Source organism: Falco peregrinus, chromosome 5 (assembly GCF_023634155.1).
Source record: "Falco peregrinus isolate bFalPer1 chromosome 5, bFalPer1.pri, whole genome shotgun sequence".
Taxonomy (NCBI): domain Eukaryota; kingdom Metazoa; phylum Chordata; class Aves; order Falconiformes; family Falconidae; genus Falco; species Falco peregrinus.
In genome coordinates, this window is record NC_073725.1 from 113,881,506 (window position 1) to 113,908,576 (window position 27,071).

The 27,071-nt window shown below is 35.9% G+C and overlaps 2 protein-coding genes across 5 annotated transcripts in view; one reads left to right on the forward strand and one right to left on the reverse strand.

Annotated features, from left to right (window-relative positions):
* CENPP (centromere protein P) overlaps window positions 1-27,071 on the reverse strand; it is a 151,513-nt gene that overhangs the window by 31,767 nt on the left and 92,675 nt on the right. For 2 of the 3 annotated variants that reach the window (XM_027792371.2, XM_027792364.2), the window contains exon 7: window positions 1,385-1,492. The exons of the other annotated variant lie outside the window; for it this stretch is intronic. In XM_027792371.2, coding sequence (XP_027648172.1) covers window positions 1,385-1,492 — 108 coding nt within the window. The remainder of the gene's footprint in view (window positions 1-1,384; window positions 1,493-27,071) is intronic. 3 annotated transcript variants of the gene reach the window in all.
* Window positions 989-21,955, forward strand: ECM2 (extracellular matrix protein 2). Of its 2 annotated transcripts, XM_005229918.4 has the most exons (11): window positions 989-1,375; window positions 2,094-2,173; window positions 5,625-5,944; window positions 10,925-11,113; window positions 12,451-12,942; window positions 13,259-13,374; window positions 14,980-15,115; window positions 16,400-16,557; window positions 18,344-18,483; window positions 19,620-19,946; window positions 20,730-21,955. In XM_005229918.4, the coding sequence occupies exons 3-11, from the start codon at window positions 5,650-5,652 to the stop codon at window positions 20,932-20,934; spliced, it is 2,058 nt and encodes a 685-aa protein (XP_005229975.1). In that variant the 5' UTR covers window positions 989-1,375; window positions 2,094-2,173; window positions 5,625-5,649; the 3' UTR covers window positions 20,935-21,955. The 2 variants fall into 2 exon arrangements, with proteins under 2 accessions (XP_005229975.1, XP_027648155.1); XM_027792354.2 differs by lacking the exon at window positions 989-1,375 and having other exon boundaries at window positions 1,941-2,173.

Sequence of the window (27,071 nt, forward strand, 5' to 3'; positions counted from 1 at the left end):
TTTGTTTGGATATTTCTACTTCAGTGAGTGTAACAGAAATGCCAGATGGCACCAGATACATACAGGAGAAACTTTATCTTGGTATGCTTATTAAAGGAGAACAGTGATTTAAAGGTGGCCACAAGGAAGGCTAAACATGGATACCACCAGAACTATAATGCCTCCAGGACTTTTACTCACATATTAGAAGCAGCAACATTAACAGAGGAGGTGGGTGCTTACAAGCAATTGCTTACTGTGCAAAACTCAGGAATACACATAAAACAGATGAACAGATCATCTCAGATCCTTAAAATTAGCAAGCTTTTGTGCTTCACTGCTCATGCTAAAGGACCTGTTCTAGAGAAGTCTAAATACTGATTCAGTAACACCTTACGAGATCCTTCAGTCTGCTCAGAGGATGTAGGATTCTCACTGTATGATCTAGCAGAGAAGACAAGACCGTGTCCCACTCAGTTCTGGAAAGCTGCTAGAAGACGTTGACCTTTCAAAAAATAGAGAGGTGACAATCTAAAAAATTGAGCTCTAAAGACTTACTAGAATTCAGTGATCAGAGATGCCAGATGCGAAGCAGATGCTCTGGTTATTAAACCAGGGCTTCGTGTGAGCCAGATCCACCTTACCGCCCTACCAGCAGGCACTGCCGTGTCCCAGCCAGGCAGGCTTTCTGGAGGTGTGTGCCTGAACACTCTCAGAAGATGATCCTGAGACAGCTGTCGGCAGCATAAGAAGCTGCATCTAAACATACACTGAAGTGAGTGTTATCACTTCTGTCTCTAATAAACACACCGTCATTTAAATACATGGAGTCTTTTACCTGACATGTATAACCATGAGAAGATGATATAATTTGTGATTGGTTTTCCCCACTTGTGCTAGAAGAACTGTTGTCCTATTGTTTGACTCACCCTTTACAAATCAATGCTTTTAGCACAGGTGGGGAACCTAGCTATCTCATTTCAGATGCTAGCTCCATTTGTTAAGAATAACTATCTCCATTCTTTTTTAAACAGCCCCAGATAAACTACAGAAGTTTAGTATTTCTTCTTTTGACTTTGCAAAGCAAAGCACAGTAGAAACTGAATGACTATTTTGAGAGACAATGTGTTTTCCCAGTATCTTTCCCCCACATACCGGCTAACAATTATGGTTAACTCAACGGTTATACCATTCCACGACTATCTGTCTAAACATTACTCAGAGTATGAATTCAAGCAAACGAGAAATTTTTAAGAACTCAGACAACTCCATCTACCAGGTAAATTTGCCATTTCTGAAGCTCAGCAGACTCGCCATCTCATCAAACACTGACACTCTGCAGAAGCCCAATCTGGGGATGAAGGAAACTGCTCCGCTGGCACACGAAGGACTTGTGGTAACGTACCATTATTCCCTTGCTTCCCCCCGACTCACTTCTCATATTTGGATGACTAACTTCACTGCAGCTTCTGCACAGCCCTGCTTCAGGATCATGTTTCAGGATGTAATTACCCTTACAAAAAAATGAAGGGAAACTGCTTCAGTCATTTTATTTTCCATGCATAAGCTACAACTTACGTAAATTTTCCATGCTAACACTTCAACAAAAAAGTTTGCTGCTTATAGATTATAGGCTATATGGGCAGAAGTGGATTAAAAAAATATGAATTGAAGAAAAAAGTTCCAATTTTAATAAATGTTTTTATGTTAAGGTTACACTTGCCAAAATGTATTATTTCTGTAAAATAGCAAATCCACATTAAAATCATGCCACATGGAAACTAAATTTCCAAATACGTAACCCAGAACTGAATAAAATACGTGGGTTTTTTGTGTCTTTTGAAAACACTCCGTTTTCCTGTTCCTTATGCAACTGTAAGTATTGAAAGAGAATTTCCAGCTGTGCCTTGTCAGCCTACGGACCGAACATATTGTGCTGCTTTTCATTTTCCTCAAGTGAGCTTTTTAGTTCTCTGAGTAACAGTGTTAGCCGATTCTCTGTACACAGAACAGAACAGCGCTTTGTCCCCAGGGAAAGAAGCTATTTCAGACTTAACTAAGGAATCATCTAACATGTTTTAACAATCCCTACTGTTTCTCTGTTTGTTTTAAAGATATCACTGTGATTTTGTTTCATTTGCAACTGGAGACTAAATGACACCAAGCAGAATCTGCTGTTAGGTTAGATTACAAGGTAAAATGTTTTAAATTTTAAATTACTGCTTAAAGCATGGTGTTGAATGGCTTAAACTACATGTTAACTTTGCAAATGTATATGAAATAATATTAGCTATATTTAACAATACTGAACATGAATGTTTTTCTAGATAAAAGTATGCAATACCAGTTGATTTGCTTTTTGTTTGGTATGAATGTTTGCCACACACTTCAAGCTTAAACTTAACTGAAAGTGCATTTGTTTTGCTGGTATGGCTAAAAGTAACTCATTTCTGTGCAATAAATTTAAAGAAGAGTATGTGAAAAATATTGGCAAATCACTTTAACCCCTGTGTATCATGAGAAATAACCTTGACATCTTAGCAACATGTTTGTATTAAGACTGAACAGATAAAGATACATTACTTAATAAATTCAGATAGTCTGGTATTTCTAAAGGGTCACTACTTTAAAAATTAACTATTTCCATTAACATAATAACAAAATGACAGATACTGAAGTTACTGAAAATAAACGTTTTGAAAGCTGTAAGCTACTGAACACTATACGTGATAGAAGTAAAGGTAATAAAGATGCTTACACATACTATGCATGATCTAAACATTTACAGGTAAACTTACAAAAGGTATCGCAATACAGCCATGTTGAGAGTATGTGGCCACACAAAGACATAATGATTTCATTACATTAGCTATAATTTTATTTTGATATGTAATAATTTATTTAAAAACTTGTATAAGTAGAATAAGTTAAATTTTCCCCAAATTAAATGTTGGCTGGCACTATACTAGATATAACTTCCTGACAGATAATTTGAGGATTCCAGTCATGGGCAGTAAAGGCCCAATGCATTTAAGGTCTTTTTCTTGAATGACATTCACAGTTTGGGCCTTAAAATGTGGGACAGCACTTATTAAATAAGCCAAGGAAAGAAGCTTAGAAATGCAGTTCTGTATTTTGCATGCAAGGAACATCATTTGGTTGAAAGTAGCAGTATTAAGCTTTCAGTACTGAAGAGTTAACTTGGTGTGAAAATGTAGCATATGAACTCATATATATGAACAGGATTAGCTTATAAAGATTTAGTATTTGTGTGTGTGTGTGTTTCCTGTTGTGTTTTTTTGTTTGTTTGTTTGTTTTAATTTTTAACTGTAAAGTATTTTATGAAAACAAGTTTCACTTTAAAACAATTTTGATTTACTATACGGTTTTCTCTATATTGCAGTTAACAGCAAAACCCTGAGACGTCACCTGTATGGTACATGTTATGTCATTCACCCTGTATTGTTCCTGACTTTCAAAAATACATTCATAGAGAATGGAAAAGTATTTCAGTCTTGCCATTATATGCCTCTGGTCACAGGAAGAAATGGTTAAATGTTACAAAAAGCCCAAATGTAATGTAGCAGCATTGTAACTACATAGCTATAGCATTATTATAAAGCATACTAAAAAAATGTGACCATAATTAAGATGTCACTAACTCAAGAGAATGAATACATATGTTCAAGACTTTTCTTTGTATATTCAGTTTTCCCTAAGGGCTCTTTGTGTGTTTCATTCAAACCTGCAGAACAGAAGTGTACTGTGTAATTTCAGAGCCAGTCATTACCATGCAAGTAACTTAGAAACCAAAAACATTAGGTCATTTGTCCTGCAAGCTGAAGTACTAAGAAACAAGCACTTTCTGAAAAAGAACAGACATCATCAATGCTGTCTGTATGTACAATGCACAAAGAGTGCAAGCTTCTGTCTCTATTTGGTATGTTCACCAACAGTAACTTCTGACAATAAAAGGCCAGCATAGAGTCTGTGTAGCATTTTGGAATAACTGATTTCTAATGAGTAGAAAGCAGTAAACTAAAATCTGGATTAATTTCAGAACTCTGCTGTTACATGAGATGCTACAAGGATTTGTGTGAGACACTTGCATCTCAAACTCCCCTTATATGGAAATAAAAACATTACCTTAGCTTAACAAAATTCTGCAAATTAATACATGTATTTCCTATAGTATTTTAAAATTTAAATAGTTGAACCCAGAAACTACAATATTAGAAAGAAGTAAAAGTGTTTCAAGCATATTTACTGCCATTTAAAAATATTAGAATAAAAAAATATGAGAATTAAGCTGTGGAAAGCATGATAAACATGCCTTATCTTAAAGAAAAGCTAAGCAACTTGTACCAAAAACTTGACCTATTATATAAATCAGAAAATACCACAATGCACAAACTTTTTTCAAAAAAAATCCGATTCAAGCAGAAACACAGCTCAAGTTCCTGAAATAAAACAGCATGATAACTATAACAAGACTAACTCCAAAGTGAAAGACTACATATAAAGCCAAAATGGTCAACATTAAGAAAAAGTACTTTTTAATCCCTTCAAGGGGGGGGTCCTTAGAGAAAACCCATGGACATGCTCTGAGCCTTGTCTTGGGCACAAAGACCAAGCGCTCTAATTCTCAAGTTCTTCACTAATTCTCAACATCACAAGAATACTAGTGGCTTCTAACTACTGGCTCAGTTAAAACAGGCCACAGGAGAAGAGCGTTTCCTTTTTGAAAGAATTACGCAACAGAGCTACGACAAATGGTTAGTACCTTTGGACATGCATAGCCTTATTACTACACTGATAGAGCCACTGCTGGATATGCTTTCCATGCGTACTCCTGAACCTTGCCTGCTCTGTTTTGGAATGCCACCTATTGGTGACAGTAAACGTAATTTTTCTGTCAGAAGCATAGGAAGGCTCAAGATATATAGTCATTGTTAATTTTGCAGAAAGTAAATGCAAAATACAACACGTTACAAATCAACCTTTTTAGAAAATCTATGCTTAACAAAAACTAGAAAAGCAGATGCAGGATGTCGCAAGAAGCAGTATTGTGGTTAAACTTCCAAAAGGTCTCCTCTACTGCAGAACCAAAAAGATTCCGTTAAAGAGGAGGATGGCTAGAAATGGGAACTAATGCAACATCTCATCTATGATGAAAAATACCTTGCACAGAAATGACAAACAAAAAGCAATTGGAGCATCATTTCTGAAATTAACTGGGCATTTTTCTGTTACTTTGCCATTCCCATGTTCAGAAGTTACACAACCTGGAAGAAATATTAGCAATCAAGAAACAATTTATAGCTCTCAAAAGCTCCCTTGCTGGAAGCAGTAAAATTACTAAACTGCAAATGCCTGGCGGCACTGAAAATCTAACCTACCTTTTTAAATGTAACCCCAAATACAAAGCTAGCACTTATTTGAATTTGACTATTGCCTGGAAGGGTGAAGAACCACTAAACTACAATTGCTTCGTTTAGCTCAAATACAATAATTTTTTTGCAAGAGGAAGCTTGGTTATATTGACCTACAAGGTACTGGTCCACTTGCTTTCAAAAGTGCACCACATGACTGACAATCTTAAAAGTTCTCTAGGTATCTAATTTTCCTTTTTTTTCCCATTCCAGGATACCTTCCGAGACACACAAAAACATGCAGGCTATATCATTAGTCTATTATTTCCTGCTTGTCTCTCTGTGCATTGATTTTTCTCAAAATGAAACGAGTGCACTTGTCAGGAGGCAAAGGAGAAGGATGCACTACAGAGGACCGAGAAGGAGCTCCTCAGCAGGGCACAGGTCCCCGAGACAGCCAAGGATGAAGCCTCCAGCTCCTGCTGCTGTAGCACCCAGCATACCTCTTCTTAATGTTGATGACGGTGTTATGGGAGTGTTTGACTCTCTCATCGGTTTGGGTGAACATGAGTCTAGTTACAGTGTCCTACCAGGTAAGAAAAAAGTCCCTCTACTACTTAGAGTGGGCTGATCTTTCTCTTGATTTCAAATGAAACCTATAAACTCATGAAACCTTTATTTTAGCTCTACTTGCAACACATATTGAAATAAAACTCACCTTTTTGCTAACCTACTTTTCTTGCATTTTATACTAATTTTGTGGTTAGCATATGAAGCTTTTTAATTGTCTATGCTTAAGCCTTATAGAAGATCCTGCTTTGCCAGGTAACTAATATTTTCTGTGTTCTCATTTTATCTTAATAAAAATTTAGTTGGGATATTTTCATAACTTCAAATGTGTATTAAGTTTGAAGGCCATTTTGAAGAATTTCTTGCCTAATATATCTCCTAAGTCAATTAACATTCACTGAGGTCCTAACACCAATAACAGCAGTGTTCCGTAGAATGGATTATTTTTTTTGGTTGCATTTTTGAAAAACAGCATTCAAACTCTGTCTACACGGAATATTTCAGAATAATTCTTTATTTTGTAAATAAATTAGTAACACATGGTAATAGTTTTGCAGTATGAAACTTATACAAACAAGACCTTTATGATGGAAAAGTAAGCTGAGAGAGAAAAACCCACCCATTCAACACAAGATCACTCCTATGCTCCATCTATATTGAGAACCCAAATTTCTTTAAAAGAAGTTCAATAGTATGATTTATATAAAACTTGCCTTTTTGGTGATCTAGAGTTTTTGACGTTGCTGCATTAATAGATATTTGATGGGTTTTGAAGGAGAGGTAGGGAAGAGGATTAAATGTTTTAAGAAACAAACAAAAAGCATAATGTCATTGATATTTACTGAAACCTGCCTTGGTAATTAGTAACAGGTGCCTCTACAGTCTCCTCAAAGAACACCAGATTAGACGGGGATTGAGAACTGATAGTGGTTAAGTGTCGCTTTGGTCCTTAGTGCAGTAAAGGAAGAGTAAACTCGTGCTTCAGGATGCTGGTGATTTTATGTTCAGTGTCACAAATGGGAAATTACAACTCATAAAGCAGGAAATTAAGATTCACAAGTCTAAAAATCAGACATCCATTCTAAAGACAACTTCTGCATACAACTATCAGTATTTTTCAATTTTGAAATCCCAGTTATTAACCAACTGAAAACTACTGAGACGTTATAACACTTCATTTCTGTTCATAGAAAGAGGTTCAAAGATTGAAGACAAGACACTGTGATGTTGTGAGGAATCAACAGAGGGTCATGTCTACTCTATAGTTAATAAATGTAAAGACACAGATGCTTCCATTCCAGCACCAAGAGATCACACACCAAATAAAATCATAATATGCAATTTTATGAATGAAATAAGAATACCCTGATTACCACTGTTCTACATAAAATGCTATTAACCTATTTTTATAAGCAAAACGTTTAGCTTTTAGTGTGTTATGCAAGAGACACAACCACTAGGTTAACAGGTCTCAAATGGCAAAACATATTGTAGTCACATTTTCTTAACAATTACTATTTGTTGTGAGACCTTACTTTCAGAAAGGCTGAGCCATTTCAAATCAAGTATTTTAAGTAAGAGGTTTAAATGGGAAAAACCAGCAAAACTCATGACTATAACATTTCTAGTGTATACCACAATATTATTCTCATAATACATACTACTGTCAAACCTTTAATTTAAAAATATTTTTAAAATTAAACAGAGGAAAATACCACACAAATAGCATACACTTCATGTAAGATATTCCAGTCTCTGTCAGAGACCATCAGTCATGCTGAAATAATGCATGGTTCTCCCCGCCTCCCCGCCTCGTTTGTTTCTTTCTATCTAGATTTGCATCCAAAAGCTGAGCTAAAACCGCTGAACTCATTTTATTTGGAACTTCATGCTGAATTTACACCATATTTCCAAAGGTTAAAAGTCCTGTGCTCATCTGCCAAAGACTTCAACCACAAGGTATTTTTTAGTCTAGCTTTTAAAGTTCAAAATTTTTCCAAGTCAATGTCAGATTTGGAAAAAGCAGAGCCTGTTAAATAATAGAACACTATTATTAATCATGCTTCAGAACAGAAGAAAATGCAATCTCCAAAACTTAATTTTCATTCTCCTAGCTACTTATATTGCTCTCGGTAGCCTAAAAAAAACAATTTACAGATACATGCTGGATAAAAATTAGCAATTAAAGAGGTTTAGCAGCGATCAGACATATCTCCTTCCTCCATATAAAAATTACGTGAACTATTTAAATTAAATCAAACAGTTCACCGTGACATAATATGCAGTTGTTTGTCCTCTACAGAGCACAGCCAGCCCGTCACGCAGTGCAGAATAGGATGTATGCGGCTGCTCTATTTCTAATGTCTCTTAAACCTCACTGCTCCCTGCTTCTAGCATCATACTGAAGTGATTCAGTGGATAGAAAGTTTAAGGAGCACCACAACGATACTCTGTCTCACAGGGGTTATGTGACCTCCAACAGTGCCAAACAGCAGTTTGCAATGCAATAAAAGGGCACCGCTCTGCCTCTGATCGCACACACTTGTCCTGTCTTTTCATACAACTGTTACATACAGAGAAAACAGGATAATTCGTTAAAGTTGTCTGCAGAGGCCAAGGCCTGATAACCTGTATCTTTATGCTTATTCAGACCAGTTTTCCAATGACCTGAGATACAGTCTAGTAGCTAAAACAAAACAAAGAATTTAAGGAAGCACAGAAGAATTTCCATCTCAAGCCAGATAAGTTCCTCTGGAACAGCTGACGTTTATTGTTTAACATGAGACAGTGTAGTGTTCTTTTTGTGTTTCCTTTGGAGATTATTTAAAAGAAATATTGTGGCTTTCTGGCAAGCACATAAAAACCAGAAGTCAGGATCCAGCAAACAGCTGGATTACAGCTACCTGGGTAGAATGACGAGGCACTTACAGCCAGCTAACATTTGGCCTGGGCTAACTCATCTCCTCCTTCAGTTAACATGGCTCGAGTTGATCAGAGCACAACTTTCTGTGGCTGAAATGAGGCACACATATCCTGGACATTTGAAAAAACAATATGCAACTATGAAAAAAATTAATTTGTCCCTCTTTGCATCCTGAGAGTAACTAAAGGTATAATATAAGGAATACAGAGAAGCATCCAAAGATGATGACGCTGATAATTAATTTTTATTCTAGAAAACTGATTTGTATCCAGTGGTCTTTAAATAGAAGGGCAAAGGAATGCCTTTATTATGAAGCTGAAAGTAGGACTGCCTTGAATGACTTTGCAAAATGCCTGATTTTGAGTCAAATATTAATTCCAGAGACATTTCAAACCAAGTATTTATAGTAGTCTTGTCAGGACATTTAGAGACTATCCTGACTCTTCTTAAAACTGAACAACCAGGCATGGACCAGGGCGGGCTGTGGGAAAACAAACCTGCAAACAATTTGTCTTTGGAGGGAACATCTATTGCAAATGAAAGTCTCCTGCATGTAGATTCAGCTGAGATTTCCACTGTACTAGACAATCTTAATCTGAAAGTCAAACCGAATAGGAAAAGAGGAAATGTTTGTTATGTATATGCAGCAAAGAAAAAAGTAACTTAGAAGTGGGGCTTCAGCTTGAAACGAGTATTTCAGCAACTCATCCTTACTTGAATTAGAAAAAGGAAAAGGAAGATGTGTAGGGAATATGGTTTCTTGCCAGAGTCATAGGTATGCTCAATCATAGGAAAAGATTTGCATGGGATGAAGAATCTCAACCTTGGCTTTCATTCTCTTCAAACACACACACACACACACACACACAGAGCACATCATGCTAAAGTGCTATGTTTATTCTGGAGTCTGAAAAAACACTGCCCAGGGAAACTTTTGCTGTGATAAGACTCCATCATTGGAAGGAAAGAGAGACTTGGAATAGTTTCCTTCCCAAGTCTTTACACTCTCCAAACAACTTGCCTACCGAATATCTGAGTATAGCTTACAAAATAAATGTCCTCTACATTTCTTTCTGAAAATTTCAACTAGTACCCTGGGGAAATCTCAGGGTTTTGTAGATTCATGTCCAGAAACTTTGGAGATTGAGTATTTATTAGCACAAGTTGTTCTACCTTGCTACTTTCCTAGTAAAGAGGGTTTTTTAGATAAAGCAAGTTATAGGGAACAGGAGATGTTTGCCATCTTACCAGTCATTAGAGAGTGGACTTTACTTCCATTAAGCCTATAAATAGTCACTATAAAGAGAATACTGTCACCTTCACAGTTCCACTGAGCCTTAACACAACTTTCCGAGATATGAGAAAAGAGGTCTAGTGCACAAGAAACAGAAGGGGGTCTGGGAAAAGATATTCTCAAGTTCTGCATGATTTATTTTAATATCATTGTGATAAAGAAAAACTTTTGCTTCTTTCTCAACTGGATCTATGCACAGCTTTCATTGAGATCTGTGATTTCTGCTTTCCATTTCTAAGGATGGAAAGGAAACAAGAGCTGCCATGCAAAAGACCCTCAGAAACTCACAATCTAGATTTATTTCTCCCATTTTAGGAATATGTCTAAACTTGAATAATTCAAGAGTTTTTTCCAGAAGACGAAGCTGGTAAGTGTCCTCATCAGCTAGCTAGGAAGAGGGGGAAATGAACTATTACGATGACTGCTGAAAAAGAAGGTGCAGACAATCAGAGGGACAGGGAACTTCCACTCAGTTTTCACTGTGAAGCTGTAAGCAGGTAACAGCTACATATACATTAATGGTGTATGTGAATTGCTTCCCCCTTGACTGCCTTCACAGCTGAAAGGCCAAGAACCAAGTAGGGATTGGAGACTACTAATAAGCTGAAGAAAACACAGCTATGGAAAAAAGGGAATAATAATAGGATACTTACAATAAGGTGTATTTTACATATTTTCAAAATGAGAACAAAATAGTAGTGTTTCTTTCCAAAGTTTTAAATAAACACTGTTGGTTTTATTTCAGTCTAAGCTATTTGTCTCCAATTTTCTGGTTTCCTTTCTTAGGAAAGAAGGGGCACTGCATAGCTAACGGGATGATGATGTATGATAAAGCTGTCTGGTCTCCCAAGCCCTGCATTACCTGTCTCTGTTCAAAAGGAGAAGTGTTATGTGACACAACCATGTGCCACCCTTTGAAATGTCCCAAAACTATTATACCTGCAGGAGAATGCTGCCCAGTTTGTTCTGATACTGGTACAGTACACCATAATATTTTTACTATTGTAAAACTACCTCATGCAAAAGCTAACAAACTCTACGTTTAATGGTATCAAGGATTACAAGGTACACATTATCCTTCTATAGAGAAAACGAGTCCTGAATAACACGGTAAGAGCAGGTCTTCATAATTTCTACTCAAGTTGACTTCAGTTTCTTAGAGTACACTGGCTGTTAGATGAATTTGATATAGTATTTAAAGGAAAGAAGATGTGAAGTATGCAATAGTAAAGATAGTTATACTTCTGTTTTCCCCTCTCTGCTTCTTCCCTCTTCCTCTTATAAAATTTCTGATAAACGTACAATGAAAGAACACCTGGTCACATTTTATATCCCAATTCCATTCACAGAGGATCAATGATTGCTATCCATTATTAATGTATTAGACATACATACAAACATCACACACTTTACAGACTGGTAAATCTTTATTAGGAGTGTAAAACCATATGCAGCTATTTGATATAAATCAAAAGAAGAAAGTCAACTCACAAGAGGAACAACAGAACTACAATCTTGCTTCTTCATAAAAATGTAAACAAAACCAGTATCTTCAGTAAGAGAATGGAGGCGATAAAGATCAAATGTAATTTCCTTCTGCCACTTCCAATACCCTAAGTCTGCAAAGTACTAAACGTAACCCCCTCTCACCGGAAAAATATTACTAAGCCTTGTGTGTGTGTGCATATGTGACAAACAGAAATACACTGAGCAGAGACATCACAGAAATTAACTGTAGAACTAGAAGTCATGTTGATTGAAACAAACTTGTATTTGAATTGTCCTGCTATACCAGGAACGACTGCATTTTGGTGATGGAGTTAACACTTCCCTGGTGAGCTCCCCACCTGCAGCCACTTCTAGACCTGACAGTCCCTTGCACAGGAGAACAAGTCTTAACCTTTGTGAATTTTATTCAAGTTACCCTCCTCCCACTCCCACACATATTCTTCTTCCTCTTTATACACCCCCATCAACAGAAAAAAATAATTAATATAGTAGTTCAAAAAGGAAGATAATGAAAGCAATATTAATTCCTTCCTCCCCCATTTTTCTGGAGCTGCAATGAATTGTACCTTTCTACAACCTGTTCTGCATGGCTGGCTCAATCATTTCTCAGTCAAAGTATGTCTCTTCCATCAAAAGCAGCAATATAAGACCATATTTTCATTCTTTCAAATCATATTCTAAGGGGAATACTATTCTTCTATAGTTACCGTATTTATATGAAGGGAATAATGTTTACTAAAACTTCAGTTTCATATCCTCTTAGACAACTTTTTTTTTTGTTTTGTTCTTACTGCCTCTGTTAGACTCCTCTTTGGATTCAAGTATTATTTCACTGGATGACATAAGTGAATTGTCTGGCGATTCTCCAGAACCCAATGACCTTGACAACGCCAATGTATTGTCATCATCACCTACTCAAACAGAAAAAGATGAGCCACTCAGAACAGAAGTGGTAGAGTTTAAAGGGAAAGATGGTCATAAAAAGGATAAAAAGAAAAGAAAAAGGAAAGGCAAAAAAAATCGACGGAAGCATAAATCCCACCACAGAGAAGAGCAGCTTATCTCAAGAAAGGAAGCTACAGAAGAAGAAGAAGAAACACAATACGAAAGTGATGGAGATGATGGTACTTTCATCAGAATGCCATCTCATTTCCCAATTCCTGTTCCACCCATAGAAGCTCCTCCTTTGCCAGCTGGATGTTCCACCTCGGACACCACAGTAAGCTGTATTAATGCCAAACTTACACAAATACCACCCATCTCAGATCCAGATCTAACAAGTCTAGACCTTACAGGTAAACAATGGGTCCACTTTGCACAGTTTTTCTCATGCAGCAACATTACCCATTCTCAAAGGCAGTCAACAGTATATACTTTGTCATTCTTTATCATAGAAATGTATTAGAATGAATTTCATAGCTAAGCCTCTAAAACAATAAATTAAAAATGTTAATTTGCTTATTAGTATTTAAATATTGTTATGAATATATCTACAAAAATATTGTACACAATACAACTGTTTTTGTAACATATTTTTCATGCACATTACTACACAACTGAGATGCATACTGTAATTCATAACTCAAACTATTTTCTTGAATTCTGTCCTAGGAAATAGTATCACTACTATCTCAGATGAAGCATTCAATGGGATACCTAATTTGGAATGGATCGATCTGAGTAAAAATAATATTACCTCTCCTGGCATAGGTCCACAAGCATTCAAAGTAAGAAACCCAAACTTTTCTACTATTCTATGACTAGTTATTGCTTAAAGGGAAGGTTTTCCTTCTTTTCAGTCTATGGATCTAAAACAGTTTGTACCTAGTATGAGTGACCTTTGTATAAATATCAAAAAGTTAAACCTGGCTATTTCAAGAAATCTCTTGTGATAATTGAGAATACCTAGAGATTTTTGAATTACATTCACCAAGTACTAAACGTTAAACAATAAGAGAATTTTCTGATATTTTACCAGTTGCAGTTGAGAGATTTCAGAATTGAAGAGCTCATACTCCATTAGCACAACCTCAGGCTCAACATCTGTAAATGTATTTATCATCTTTCTCACTACATTAGCTCTGTCAAAGCTGATGCTCTTGGATTCCCCAAAAGATCTGCCTATGCCAGGTCTTGCTGTAAAAATCCACTCAGTAGCAATTCATGCAATCAGCTGTATGCTTACTGTTGAATGAGAAACCTTCAAGCATAGCTGCTTACTAAAAGAACAGCTTTCTCATAAAACAGTCCAAGAAACTTTCTATATTCAGTCTTTTTCTTGCAAGGGAATTTACATGGTAATGGGCTATTCAAGTGCATCTGCATATTCCTTGCTTGAAGACAGAATAGTCCCATAATATTTTCTCACGCAAGCAAGCATGTATAGGTGGCAATTCAAGTGTGGAAGTAAGGCATCAAGGCCTTGCTTTTTCAGGTAAGATGAATACAAAAAGCATATGAACAACAAATTGAATTACCACATTACGCCTTTAATTTTGTGTCCTGCCATACACAAATCAGCCCTCTTGCAGGGCTCTGTGTACCACCTCCCTCCACATAACATAACATAACCAGCTTTGGCCCATTTCAAAGGACTTCAGTTCCTGCAGCTCTTATGAAATCAAAGTGGATGGAAAAGACAAACCCAGGAAGGTGCCTCAGTCATGAAATAAAATTTTGTGAGGCTTACATCATGCCAGGCAGTTAAGACAAAACTACAGGAAAGCAGGCTTCAGCAGATCCACTGCTAAAAAAATTCCATCTTTTTAAGAAATGCTTACTACTGCATGTGCGTTTATCAAAATCAAGCTATGGCAGTTTTTCATACCAATTTTTTAAGCTGGCTGAAGTTGTAAAAATCCTAGGTCACTGAAAAAGTTGCTGTCATTATGCTTAAGTAAATTTGCTGACCTACAGAAAACCCTCAATTTGCTCACAAATGAAGAGTATAAACGCATAATCCACAAATGTATGTGCTTTGAACTCCTAAATACTGCAGTAGTGTAGTAAGGTATTACCTACACGACTCAAAGCCAGCAGCAGTACTACAACTAGTTATGACTGGAGAGCTGCAGGATAACTGTGGAAAGCTGATGTGTAACTGGAAGAGCTTGATTGAACACATTACATTACCTGCCAACTTTATTAATATTTATCATAAAGAAACCAATTGATTAGAAACCAGATAGGAGGGGAAAAAATTATTCAAAACATTGGATGCTAGCGCACTGCTGCTAAAAATCTTCAAAAAGCATGTTTAAGAAAACATTAACTATGATCACACTACATGCTTAAGCATAATCTAAGTTCTTTTCTTCATCCCTTTGGTTAAGATCCTGAAAAAGTTAAAACGTTTGTATTTGGATGGAAATATGCTGGTACATATTCCCTCTGAACTGCCATCAGCTTTGGAAGAAATAAAAATAAATGACAACCACCTTCATGCCATTGATGAAGATGTCTTACAAGGTATTTGGAAACTAATCTTGATCATATGAAAAGATTAAAATAAATTTGAAAAGTAGAATGTTGAACCAAATGCATGTGGTTTGATATAACCAGAAACCTAACTGCTAGCTTTTAAGCCTCATGTTTTCAAAAGGCAACAAAAGCTGAAAGATTTGCCTGACAGTTTTTTAAAATTACATTTTCCCATGTTACGCAACTGCTACTCTCCCAAAGAAGCTTACATTTAAGGTTACTAAGTAGAGACGGATGTTGAAGATACCTACTATCCTGATCCATAACTTGATTGCTTTATGTGAGGTGAAACTATAATTCATTATTTTCTAAATGTAATGAAAATGAAGATAATTTGATGTGCCTGAAAAATAAAGCCGAATATAATTTGAGTTACCCATGATCCTTTAAGCCAAGCTAAATGTGGGCTGATACAAAAAAAAGGGGCAGGGGAAGGAAGGGCACCATCCGTGTCGTATGACTGACTGACTGACTGTCTGAACCTTTCCTCTCCTGCCAAGAGGGTCCACTGAAACTGGATCAGTTTAGTGATCCAACTCACTATGGAGAGATAGAAATGCTTGAGCTAAGACAAAGAAAACTTAGGCCAAGGGCTGCAAGAGCCTTTTAGTTTAAAATTATCAAACAACACTTCTAGGAGAAACGATTCAAAACTTCTGTTAAAAATAAAAAAGTTATTTGGATTATTTATGATGAAGAACTTAGTATTGTGAAATAGCATTTTCTGCTTACATATATGATCAACACTGGTTTCCTCTGTGACCTGCATTTGGAGAGCTGAGGAGGAGGAACAGTACAACCTGCGAAGGGTTCTCACCACGGCACAGGTGGTTGAAAGGAGTAAGGCAGGGAGGGGAAGGTACATGCCCAAAGGAAAAGGAACGTTTTCACAGAAGCGGCTGGAGACCCACAGAGATCCTTGGGAAACAGCAGAAAGTTCAGCACCCACACAGCATTCCAGACATCACCTGCAGATAACCGTGAAGTTATAAGGCCTAAATGGCAGCAGTAGCCACGAGCTGTACAGCCGCCGCCTTTTCCTTCCAAGTGGAAGAGAAAGCTATACACAAAGCTCTAGGCAACCTCTGAAAGTTCTACAAACTAATAAACAATACAATTCCATGATTATGAAATAATAAATGAAAATCACTATATTTCTTCATCGCCATGAACTGATCTGAATAATGTTTAAGACTGCTAAATTTTAAACATGCATTTTAACGAGATACCAGATGGAATTTCTGTTAGTTAATGACAGCTTTTTCTCCCCAGATTTAAAGAACTTGGTCACCCTGGAATTAGAAGGAAATAAACTTAGTGAAGCAAACGTCAGTCCTTTGGCCTTTTATCCTTTGAAAAGTCTCTCTTATTTGCGACTGGGAAGAAATAAATTTAGAATTATCCCACAAGGTCTTCCTGCCACTCTTGAGGTAAAAACAAAACAACAAGAAGTAAAACACAAAACCAAAAACCCACAACAAAAAACCAACAAACAAAAACTAACCAAGAAATCTTCATTTTTCCTGACATTTCCTGACATTCCTACTGCCTCACTATCATCAGGTAGAAATAGATTTTAATTTTATAGAATTTTTTTTCCAAAAACACTAATAATTCTTATTCCTAAATTATAATTTCTAGAAATCTACTTATATATCAACTCCTTCCAAAATGCTATCTTTTAAGTCTGAATTTATCTAGTACAGTCTCACAAAATACTACAGGCTGCAACTTCTGCCTGTTCAGTTATACACCATGCACATAACAGTCCTAATACAGAAATCTTAGTGCAAAGACGTTGTGAACGCTGAGTTACCACCAAAGTAAAGTTCAAAAAGCAGGAACAAGAAAAATGAAAGATCTAGAAAACCTGTTTTATAAAGAAAAACTAAAGGAACCAAGATTGTCTAGTCTGAAAGAGAGAGGTGCCTATATCTAACCATCCTCTTCCTTTTTTTGGCTGGTTTCAACTTCCCTGGATTCCCAAACCTTTGCTGAATTGTGCCTCATTTGGGGTGGGGGGCAGCGTTTGAACAGGACGTCTGTTCCTCTTCCCTGAACAGTTTACTCATTGCTCGATTTTTAATCTTTTTCTTTTGGTAGTTTCCCATCCCACTTCCCTGCTCAGTACTTGAATGTAATTTGTTGCAGTAGTTTGGTTTGGTATTTTTAGTGATGCTATCAGGAAGGTATCCTTTTCCTCCTTCTAAATCTGTCTAGTTTCATTCTCTGCTTACCTCAGTCTTAAAAAATAATTCTTGCTACCTATTAATTTCACCATCTCTCTTGATTCTGTCTTTCCATGGGATCAAGAAAAAGCAAATGAAATGTAGCAAAACCAACAGCACCTTTTCTGTAACAGCTTATTCTGCAGCTACTGCCTGCAACTTTACTTTAGCCTGATGTTCTCCACTACCCATTCACCCATATGTTACATTTTTCGTTTTCACTTCATCCCTCCTTGATGAAACAGTGAACACCTGGCAAATTTTACTACACTTCATATGCTTTGGGAAATTTTAATATTAATCCTACACCTAATAAATTCACAATGATTTTCAGGCTATGAGGCTGCTTTTCTCTTTTCCCAAAACCTTCCTCGACAAGCCCCGAATTCTGTTTTGGGTACTGCAAATACTTTAGTCTTTGCCCTATTGTTATTTCATGTCATATTTATCCTACATTACAAGCCATTATCAGAAACTTACTCTGTAGAAAACACAGCGTTTTGATATTTGCAGATTCACAACATCAAATTTTGTACAATGTTAACATTTTTATATTCCTAAAAATTTGAAAGTTTCAAAGCTCACAAAAGCCCAGGAAAAACATTAAGAAAGTAAGACTCTTCAGTATTTTTCTCACTAATAGCTTCTCCAGACAAAAAAAAAAAAAAAATAATGTCTTGTCACCTCGTCACTCTCACATTATATACTCTTACACCATACAACTTCAGGCCAGAATACTAATACAATTATTTTTATATTTGATCTTTCAAAGCAATCTGAATTTCTCACAAATGAGAAAAGAAAACAATTGCTTTGAAAAACCGTGTTTCTGAAAGTCACACTACAGCTACAAACATACTCTCAGATTCATAAATTAACAGATATATCAGGTAATATGGAGGACACGTAATAGCTACACTTTGAATTTGCAATGCCAAAGAACAGCATATTTTGCTTTCACAAATTTTCTTTCCAAATGCACTTACAGGAGTTATACCTTGAACATAATCAAATTGAAGAAGTGTCAGAAATCTGCTTTAACCATACAAGAAACATAAATGTCATTGTGCTAAAGCATAACAAATTAGAAGAGCACAGAATAGCACCTTTGGCTTGGATAAACCAAGAGTAAGTACAAGTCATTTTAAATAGTATTGTTTTATTTTTCTCTGTTATTAGCGAGTCAGATAATGAAATATTTGCACTTCACTACTTTTAACTTGAAATCGTAATTATCTTTTGATCTGCTTGTTTTCCATAGCAAATTTGTCTTAATTTCCTTTGCTTAAATTGTATAAGCTAGGAAGTATTCAGAGTTGGCTTTTAAACAAAAAGATCTTACACTTCAGATCTGGACCACATTAACATAAAAGTCTAAACATTTTTTCTGATAATCCAATCAAAAAAATGAACATCAATTATCAATAATACTTCATACAATTATACGATAATTTGGTATTAACAGACAATTATCTCACAGGTAATTTTAAAATAATTTAATATTGTCCTAGCCTTATCTCCCATTAGATTAAACATTATAAAAATAAATAAGATGAAGGGAAGACTGTGTAGCTGCATTGTGTAAGGGTAGAATATAAGCAGAGCAAGCAAAGAGAATGAAAGCAGCAAAAGAAGATACTGCTTTTGATCCTTCTGGTAAAATATTTCCTGAGCTACGCAGGATACCTTGCCATAACCTGGCAGCTGCAGTCCTAGCAGCCGATTCCTGGATTTGTGAACTGCTTAATCTGAAAACACCCACAGTCACTAACAGCTTCTCTCATCCCTGGATGTGAGGCACATTGGAATGATTCTAAAGGAGTGGTTCACAGAACAACTCAATTTCCAATGGGCTTTAGAACAAAAATCCATGTCAATGGGATAATCTCTGAAGTCCCAAGCTTATTATGTGTTTTCCAGCTAACTTGTTATTGCAATTCAGCAACACTTACCAATCACAAATTAATCCCTTGGGTTTCTCCTATTCAGCCTTCTCTCTGTACTCACTACTGCAGATTTCTTCCCATCAACACAATCGTTGTGCTTGATTGAAAATTAATGACTTAAATTCTTTCTATTCCCAAAGTAATTATGCATGACCATGTCCCATAAAATACATTCTGTTCCATAAACAGAAACAAATTTCCCTGTGAAATTTAGTTTCCCTGTAATCCTATTAAGTTTTATTTTGTACAGAACGTGGCATTAAACAACACAATATGCTATAATGTTTTCATCCTATTTTTTTTTTTCCTTTAATGCAGGAACTTGGAATCGATTGATCTCTCTTATAATAAGTTATATCATGTTCCCTCCTATCTGCCAAAATCTTTACTACATCTGATACTTATAGGAAATCAGATTGAAAGAATTCCAGGATATGTCTTTGGTCACATGAAGCCAGGGCTGGAGTATCTCTACCTGTCCTTTAACAAACTTACTGATGATGGAATAGATCCAGTATCATTTTTTGGAGCATACCGCTCTCTCAGAGAGTTATTTTTGGATCACAATGAATTAAAGTCTGTACCATTTGGAATTGATGAAATGAGAAAATTACGTTTTCTAAGACTGAACAATAATAAAATCAGGTAATTTCCGAGCCCTTTGTTACGTTAACAGCATTAAAATAAATGTCACAAGACATGCTTTAAGAACCTTTTAAGTAAATCAAAAATAAAAAAAAAATCTGAAGGAGGAGCTAAATCCTGAGCTTTCTACTGCAGTATTTCTGCATGTGATAAGTGAAAAGCGAGGTTTCAGCCTTCCCTGTAGTCCTTAAAAAAGCTCACAGAGATGCTGCGCATGAGTTGTCTCCAGGATATTAATTTGTAATACTGCTTGGGCCACGTGTCTGCTGGGGCATCTATAACCTGCTGGGTACAGCAAAGTACCAGCTGCTTCTGCTCCTGGTCCAGAGCCCAAACCGCTCACAGAACAAGTGGAAGGAGTTGTCAGCTGCTGCTGGCCACTGCAAAGTCACCTCTCAGCAGGCTTCAGGCAGCCCCACTGTGATGTTAGCATGCTCCCTAGCTCCTCTGGGCTGTTCAGAAAGCAAAGGAACAAGAGAGAGGATCTTAAGTGTGTTAGACAGACAGTTTTCATTCAGCAACATGTGGCAATACCTTCCTCAGGAAAAATTAAGTCTATGACAAAAATAGGAAAACAATGCAAGGAGAGAATTTTAAAAGCAATGACTTACAAAAGTCCTCAGTAAATACATTATTGAGGAAAATTAATGTAGTGATTAAGGTAACATTTTCAAATTTCTAAAGAAACAGCATCTCTGTTTCTCTGATGTGTATCTCTGATATATATTATGAAGTTATGAGTTATTTTGAGTAATTAACGTAATTCCTTCCACAATGTCACAGGACAGTCCCTCCAGAACGCATCTGCAGGACTCACATCAATGATGATGATCATGACCACAGTGAAGAGGAGGAAAATGAAGATTCACATTTGGAACATGTTCATCTTGAAAACAACTATATCAATACGAGACAGCTATCACCACATGCATTTTCATGCATAAGATCCTATTGCAGTGTTGTTCTTAAACCACAGAAGATCAAATAAACACCCAAACTTTTACCCGGCAACCCCCACCTCTAGAAATACAGCTTTATTTATTCTCTACTACTAACAGGTCTGCTTATTTCTGATTTAAACCCTTCTTACTACTATAAATAAGATACAGTATATTACATACTGAAGTAAGGTAGTAGTGTATTTCTTAATATTGTTTCAGTATAAAAACATTAAATGTAAAAATAGAAGCTCAAGTTTATGTCATAAATTTTTATTTCTATTGACAGAAATTCTTAAACACAATAGATCAAACGGTGTCCCTGATAAACCCTCCACATGATCAGATTTTAGAAAAGAAGAATATAACTAAACTTTCAGCTTGGTCCTGTCTTATTCGATTAACTGAATTTACAACATTTTAAATGGTACCAACAGCTTTTAAAAAGATACAAATACCAGTCCTTGAGCCCCATTCATTTCTACAACATACAGTTTGCTAGATTTTTATGCTATATAGGATCAGGATCATGCTGCCCATTTCAGGGACTAATTAGACTTTCTCAAAACTTCAAAATATTCAGTTAGGAGTTATTTGAAAGCTTCTAGATAGTCAGAAATTACCACTTCAGAGACAATGTTGATAAAGCAGTTTCAGTAATACCTTTGATATGAATGTCTATCATAGTAAGCGGTTACTTAAATAGATCTCTGTTTCCCTAGAAAGGAGTTCAGTCTCTTGAAGATTTATTTTTTTTAATGTCCGAGTTCAAAGAAAAGAAGCATTTTTAATATTCCACTCCAGATTTTAATAATATATTCTTTCTCTAAAGTGGCAAAAAATTTGATAAAGAGTAGTTAATAATTTTGTTTTAAAGAACAATTTCAATAAAACTTGAAAGAAATTCTAACATCTTCCTTGAACTGAACAGTCCTTTCTTATAAGACTAGGCTGGTGGTAAGAAGTGATTACAGATGACTGGCAAGTCATTATTTATTCTTCACGCAATTACTTTCCACTTTCCCCTGGGCTATTCTGTGATGCATTAAAAAAAAAAAAAGTAAAAAGAAAGTACTCTATTTTCTTCAGTAATATAGGTATGCTGTATAATAATTTATTCTTCAGAATGGAGCAGAACAAAGGATTAAATAGTTTAATATAGGGATTGACTTTTTTAAAAGGCGTATAAAAGCTGTAAGCAACATCATAAAATCTTGTAAGGACACATATTAACTACTGAACTGTACGGTTTCTGCCCGCCTGCTGGAAGTGAAGGTTTCAATAGGCATCTCCCACACGCCCCAATCTACTGCTAGCAGATGTGTCATATAATCAGCACAAGCACACTGTTCACACAACATTTAACTGTGAAGGATCTCCAAACATTTTCTTTGGCGTATTACAGACAGCATATATAAACATCTAAGTTTTGTTTTCTTTGAAGATATACGATGATGATAAAAACAAAATAACAGCTTTCTATCTCAAAGTTCTCTTACTCAGGTAAACTATTACCTGCAAGACACAACGGTATTTCATCTGCAATGAGTCAATATATAACTAATTTCCTGTAAAAACCAATCCTAAGATATGTGGATTTCTGTAAAAAGACTGCTTTGGCTATTTTGTTTGGTGAAGTATGGTCAGAAGTTGTACCTTAGTGATTTGCTATGTTTGGTAAAGAATGGTGAAATCAACAGGCTGAGTTTTTACATAGTGTTGTGTTTTAGGTGGTTTGATTTCATGGCTTGTGCACCTTCAACATTTTATTCCTTCTTTCCTTTTCATTTAGGCTTCCTTTGTAAAACACCATTAAGTTCCCAAACTACTGTTTTGAGAGATTAAAAAAACCAAAGTATTGAAATGAATACTTTTAGTCTATTGCTAAACAACTTCAGACTTACTTTGCAACATTGCTGAGCAGTGCTTTCAGAAGCTTTACTAAGTATTTTGAATACACAGATTGACCCAAGAAGGGATTTCCAGGTAAACAAGCCGCTGTATTACACCATTTTATGCATTCTTATAATAAATTTAAGCAAAACGCCACAAATTGTTGCAATTATCTTCATTTAAATAGAAAGGTTACCAAAACATTCAGTCTTAATAAGACCCACTAGAAAATCTCCACTGTACTTGCATGGGATAACACCACTAAAATACGGATGACTAAAGATTTATTGCGATCATTAACATACTTCTTTCTCCAATATGCGCTTTTTCACTTCTAAGATACCATAAAAGTGAATTTTATTCAAGTACTTTGTCTAAGATTTTTCCTTTGGTCATTTAATATGAGTATCGAGCTTGCCTGGAAGTACGCTGTGCTAAGCTGTTCCTACAGGAAGCCCTCAGTAATGTAACGTGACCTAAAGCTACAGTGCAAATATAATGTCACAGTGGTGAAACGGAGACCGAAGGAAAAACATTTTGGAATCAGAACACAACAGTAGCAGAGGCAGAAGACCAAGAAGGAGAAGGAAGCCAAGGGATGAAGGGTATGCAACAAACGGATGCTTAGTCACTTAAGAAATACACGGGCAATTAAACTTGAATAATGTTTCCATATGTCAAATGTAAGCAGATTAAGTCTGTTCACTCTTCAAAATTACTAACTACAGTGGAAGTGAAATGGGCTTCATGATAAAAAAATCCCACTATCTTTTAACAGCAAGCTCCAAAGGATTTTATAAACAAAGTAAATGGGATTATCACCATTTTACAGCTTGTGACAGTAAGACATAGAGAAGTGACATAACCATTCCTGACCAAGAAAAACACTGGAACAAATTCAGAATCTTTGGCCACCAGTAGGATAAAAATACATAAAGGTAGCTAAAACCAAAACCCTTACAGTTATTGTTTATCATCTAAAATATATTTGAGCAAATAATGTTTGCAGGCTTACATTGGAAATTAATGTACTTCAAGGCAGCAATTAGATTGAGAATGGAATATAGTGCTGCTAAAATATTATCAGACTCAGAAGTCTTATAAAATAGTATGGACAAACCCCTGTAATAGCCATTAGATATTCTTATGAAACTGAAATAACTTGTTTGAACCTCAGTAATACCGGTCCTCTGAAAACTTCCCAAGTCTTACAGGGGTAGGCACCGCTTGATCTTTTAGTCTGACAAGCAGCTCATTTGAGGTACACTGGGAGAGTGTTGCAGTATTCCTAGGCAGGCGGAATGACGACTGCAGAAAGTTACTGTATGCAAAATGGCAAGCCCCTGAGGATAACATGGTTTGAGGAAGGAACCATTAGTTTTGAGAAACAATTGGATTTGGGTAGATGCACAGAAGGACTCTCATTTCTCCTGTTTTCCAGATACAGACACAGCTGCAATGTGCATTCACAGGTAAGTTCAGGAGAGAACAAGCTACAAGTTGCTAAGACTGCAAAGATGTCCCATCAGATTTTTTTTTAACCATTTTAGAGAGGAAACTACTTAGAGTAGTACAAAACCCCAAATTTAGTAACCCAGCCAGAGACAAATAGAAGTATCTGAAGACAAGGATGTAATGTAAATGTTGAAATGTTAAAATACAAGGATGAAATGAAGTGCTGAAACTATGAAAGGGTAAGACATTTTAAAGTCAGTAAGAGACCCAGAATAGCAAAGGTTAGGATTAATAGCTGTAGCAATTCCTCTTATGCTTTGTAGCTTAAGAGTAGTGTTGGGACTTTAGACTCTGTCATACTTTGAAGTTCTGATTTAGATTGTTGGCTCATGCATCATACATAAGAATTTGGAGAAGACCTGCTAAATCCTTCAGGTAGGTCCCATTATAAATTCAAACATAACCTGCAGTTATCACCGTATTAATAGAAAAGGTACTGATGCAGACGTTTTTATTGAGTAGGATCTTCGTCCTGCTTAAATATGACAGAACTTTGCAGATTTGCCTGAACTGTTTTTTGGTGCACAGAGACATACACCTCTGGTAAGATAAAAACCGCAAAGGTGTCCAACAAAATAAGGTTGTTACCATGGAAGCTTGGGTAGCTTTTAGAATCTGAAGCAATGATTAGAGGCAATGTTTCCTCTAAGATAAGATAAAAGATCTTTCTTTAAAAAAACCCACAAAAACACAACAAACTCTCAGAAAAATAAAGGATCAAATGCCTCCCAAAGTGAGACTATTATTAATTCCCATGTGTTGAGATTAAAGGTTAGAACCTCTGAGACCCCTAAAAAGGAGAGCTCACAATATAAATACGTCTCCATTTTCCATTTAAATTTAATAAAGAATACAGATCCCCCCTCATGCCAAAGGTACAAATCACTCAACTTTGCCCCAAAAGGGGTTGAGGTGTGACTACTAGCTTTCTAGTTGCCCAAAACAACAAAGTGAATTTCACCAAATGAATTCTCTTTTATGTAACACTATGAAGTGGTTAATACCATTTCTGAATTTAAATTCTGAAACATGCATCATGCCTGCACTTACTGCAAAAACCCCTCAGCATTCAATAAAAAAAAAATCAGAATGGGAAGCATGATTTTATCATTTCTCTATCAATAATTCAGTTACTCTTTAACAAAAAGAAATCAATGACCTTTTAAGACCTCTCTCAAATCACAACTTTATAAACAGTTATATCATGGCAACAAAATAAACAGTTTATCATATCTGATGTATTGTAATACAAATACTTGAAACTCTCATGAGAAAACAATTTCTAATTTAAGTACTATGTTTATATTCTAATGTATACAGTTTGTAGAGAACACAGGACTACAGACAGTAAAATAATAGGGAAATATGAGAAAATACTAGCAAAATAACTTTACACAATAATTCTGATGACTTTCCATATCAAGCAGTTTTCAGAAAGCAAATCTGAAGATAGTAAGTTTTTAAACCACTACAGTATCTGGTGCTGTGGAAGGCTGAAGCTTCCTTAAACAAGGAAATCCAAAATCTCTACTCATCTGGAAGTGCAGGCACTTAAAAACATTGCCACAAGGACCTGCCTATATTTTCTTTGGATTTACAGCCTGAAACAACCAACAAAGGGTCATGCCTGTTTACATGCAAAAAACTACAACGAACGTTAAGTATCAACGTGCGTTACAACTTACATACAATTAATTCTTGCTTTTTTATCTATCAAGTTTAAAGGGGGTCAGAATCATACTATGACCATCTAGTAGACGTCCCAACCGCAGAGGTGCGGCCTACTTTCCAAAGACTGCATGTTTTCGAAAAGACTGACTTTTAAAGCTGGCTTTGCTTGCAGGAGGCATTGAAAGACCAAAACCAGCAGTCACCCACGTAACCTACACTTACTTGGAAGAAACCCTGCGTAACAGTTTTACTATCTTGAAAAGTGAAAAAGGTACAAACATCCAGCCAAAAAGACTAGTTCGTATGTTTGACTCGTTCAGTAGACATACATTCCTGTTTTCTAACGAACAAAGAGAGAGACTCCTGCTGCTATTGCTTATTCAGTAACATTACCCTTCTATTATAGCCAGTTACCATTAAATCCCAAACTCTGTTTCAAGGGGAAAGGCTTTAATTTTACTTCTCCTGGCACACTGAAAACCATTTCAAATGGGGAAAAAACAGCAGACGTGAAATAAGAGCTCTGATTTAACGATGTCAACAACTTCTGTACAGTTGCAAGGCCCAAAATATTGTGGAAAAATGTTGGAACGCTTTTTCCATCTAAAAGCAGTGAAGATGTCACTTAAAAAACTCTAAAATGTATTAAACAGATCTCCTTTTCCACCTTAAGAAATGATCATATGATCAAAATTAATTTAGCTTTTTATTTAACATATTTACTCAAAAGTTTTATACCAATTCAGGCATCAAGAAGCTATACTCAAATGCTAGCAAGCATAATTTTAAGAATTTTGTTACAAATTCAATAGAAATACACCACTTCAATGTTCCCAATGTTCAAGTTACAAAGTGTCATTACATATGTAATGTTCCTTGCTAACAGACACCCTGTTCCATATTAAAATTCCATCAAGATAGACCCATAAAGATTTAGCACTGGTTTTTCCTTTTTGGTTTAAGAAATGAATAGAGAATATCAAACAGAACTTCTCCTAAACATCTTCCAGTATATACAGTGCAAGATGAACAAATTGCATCAGTTACTACGTCATTAAATTACCTTTGGGAAAACACTCATATACCATTTTACAACCCTGAAAGAACT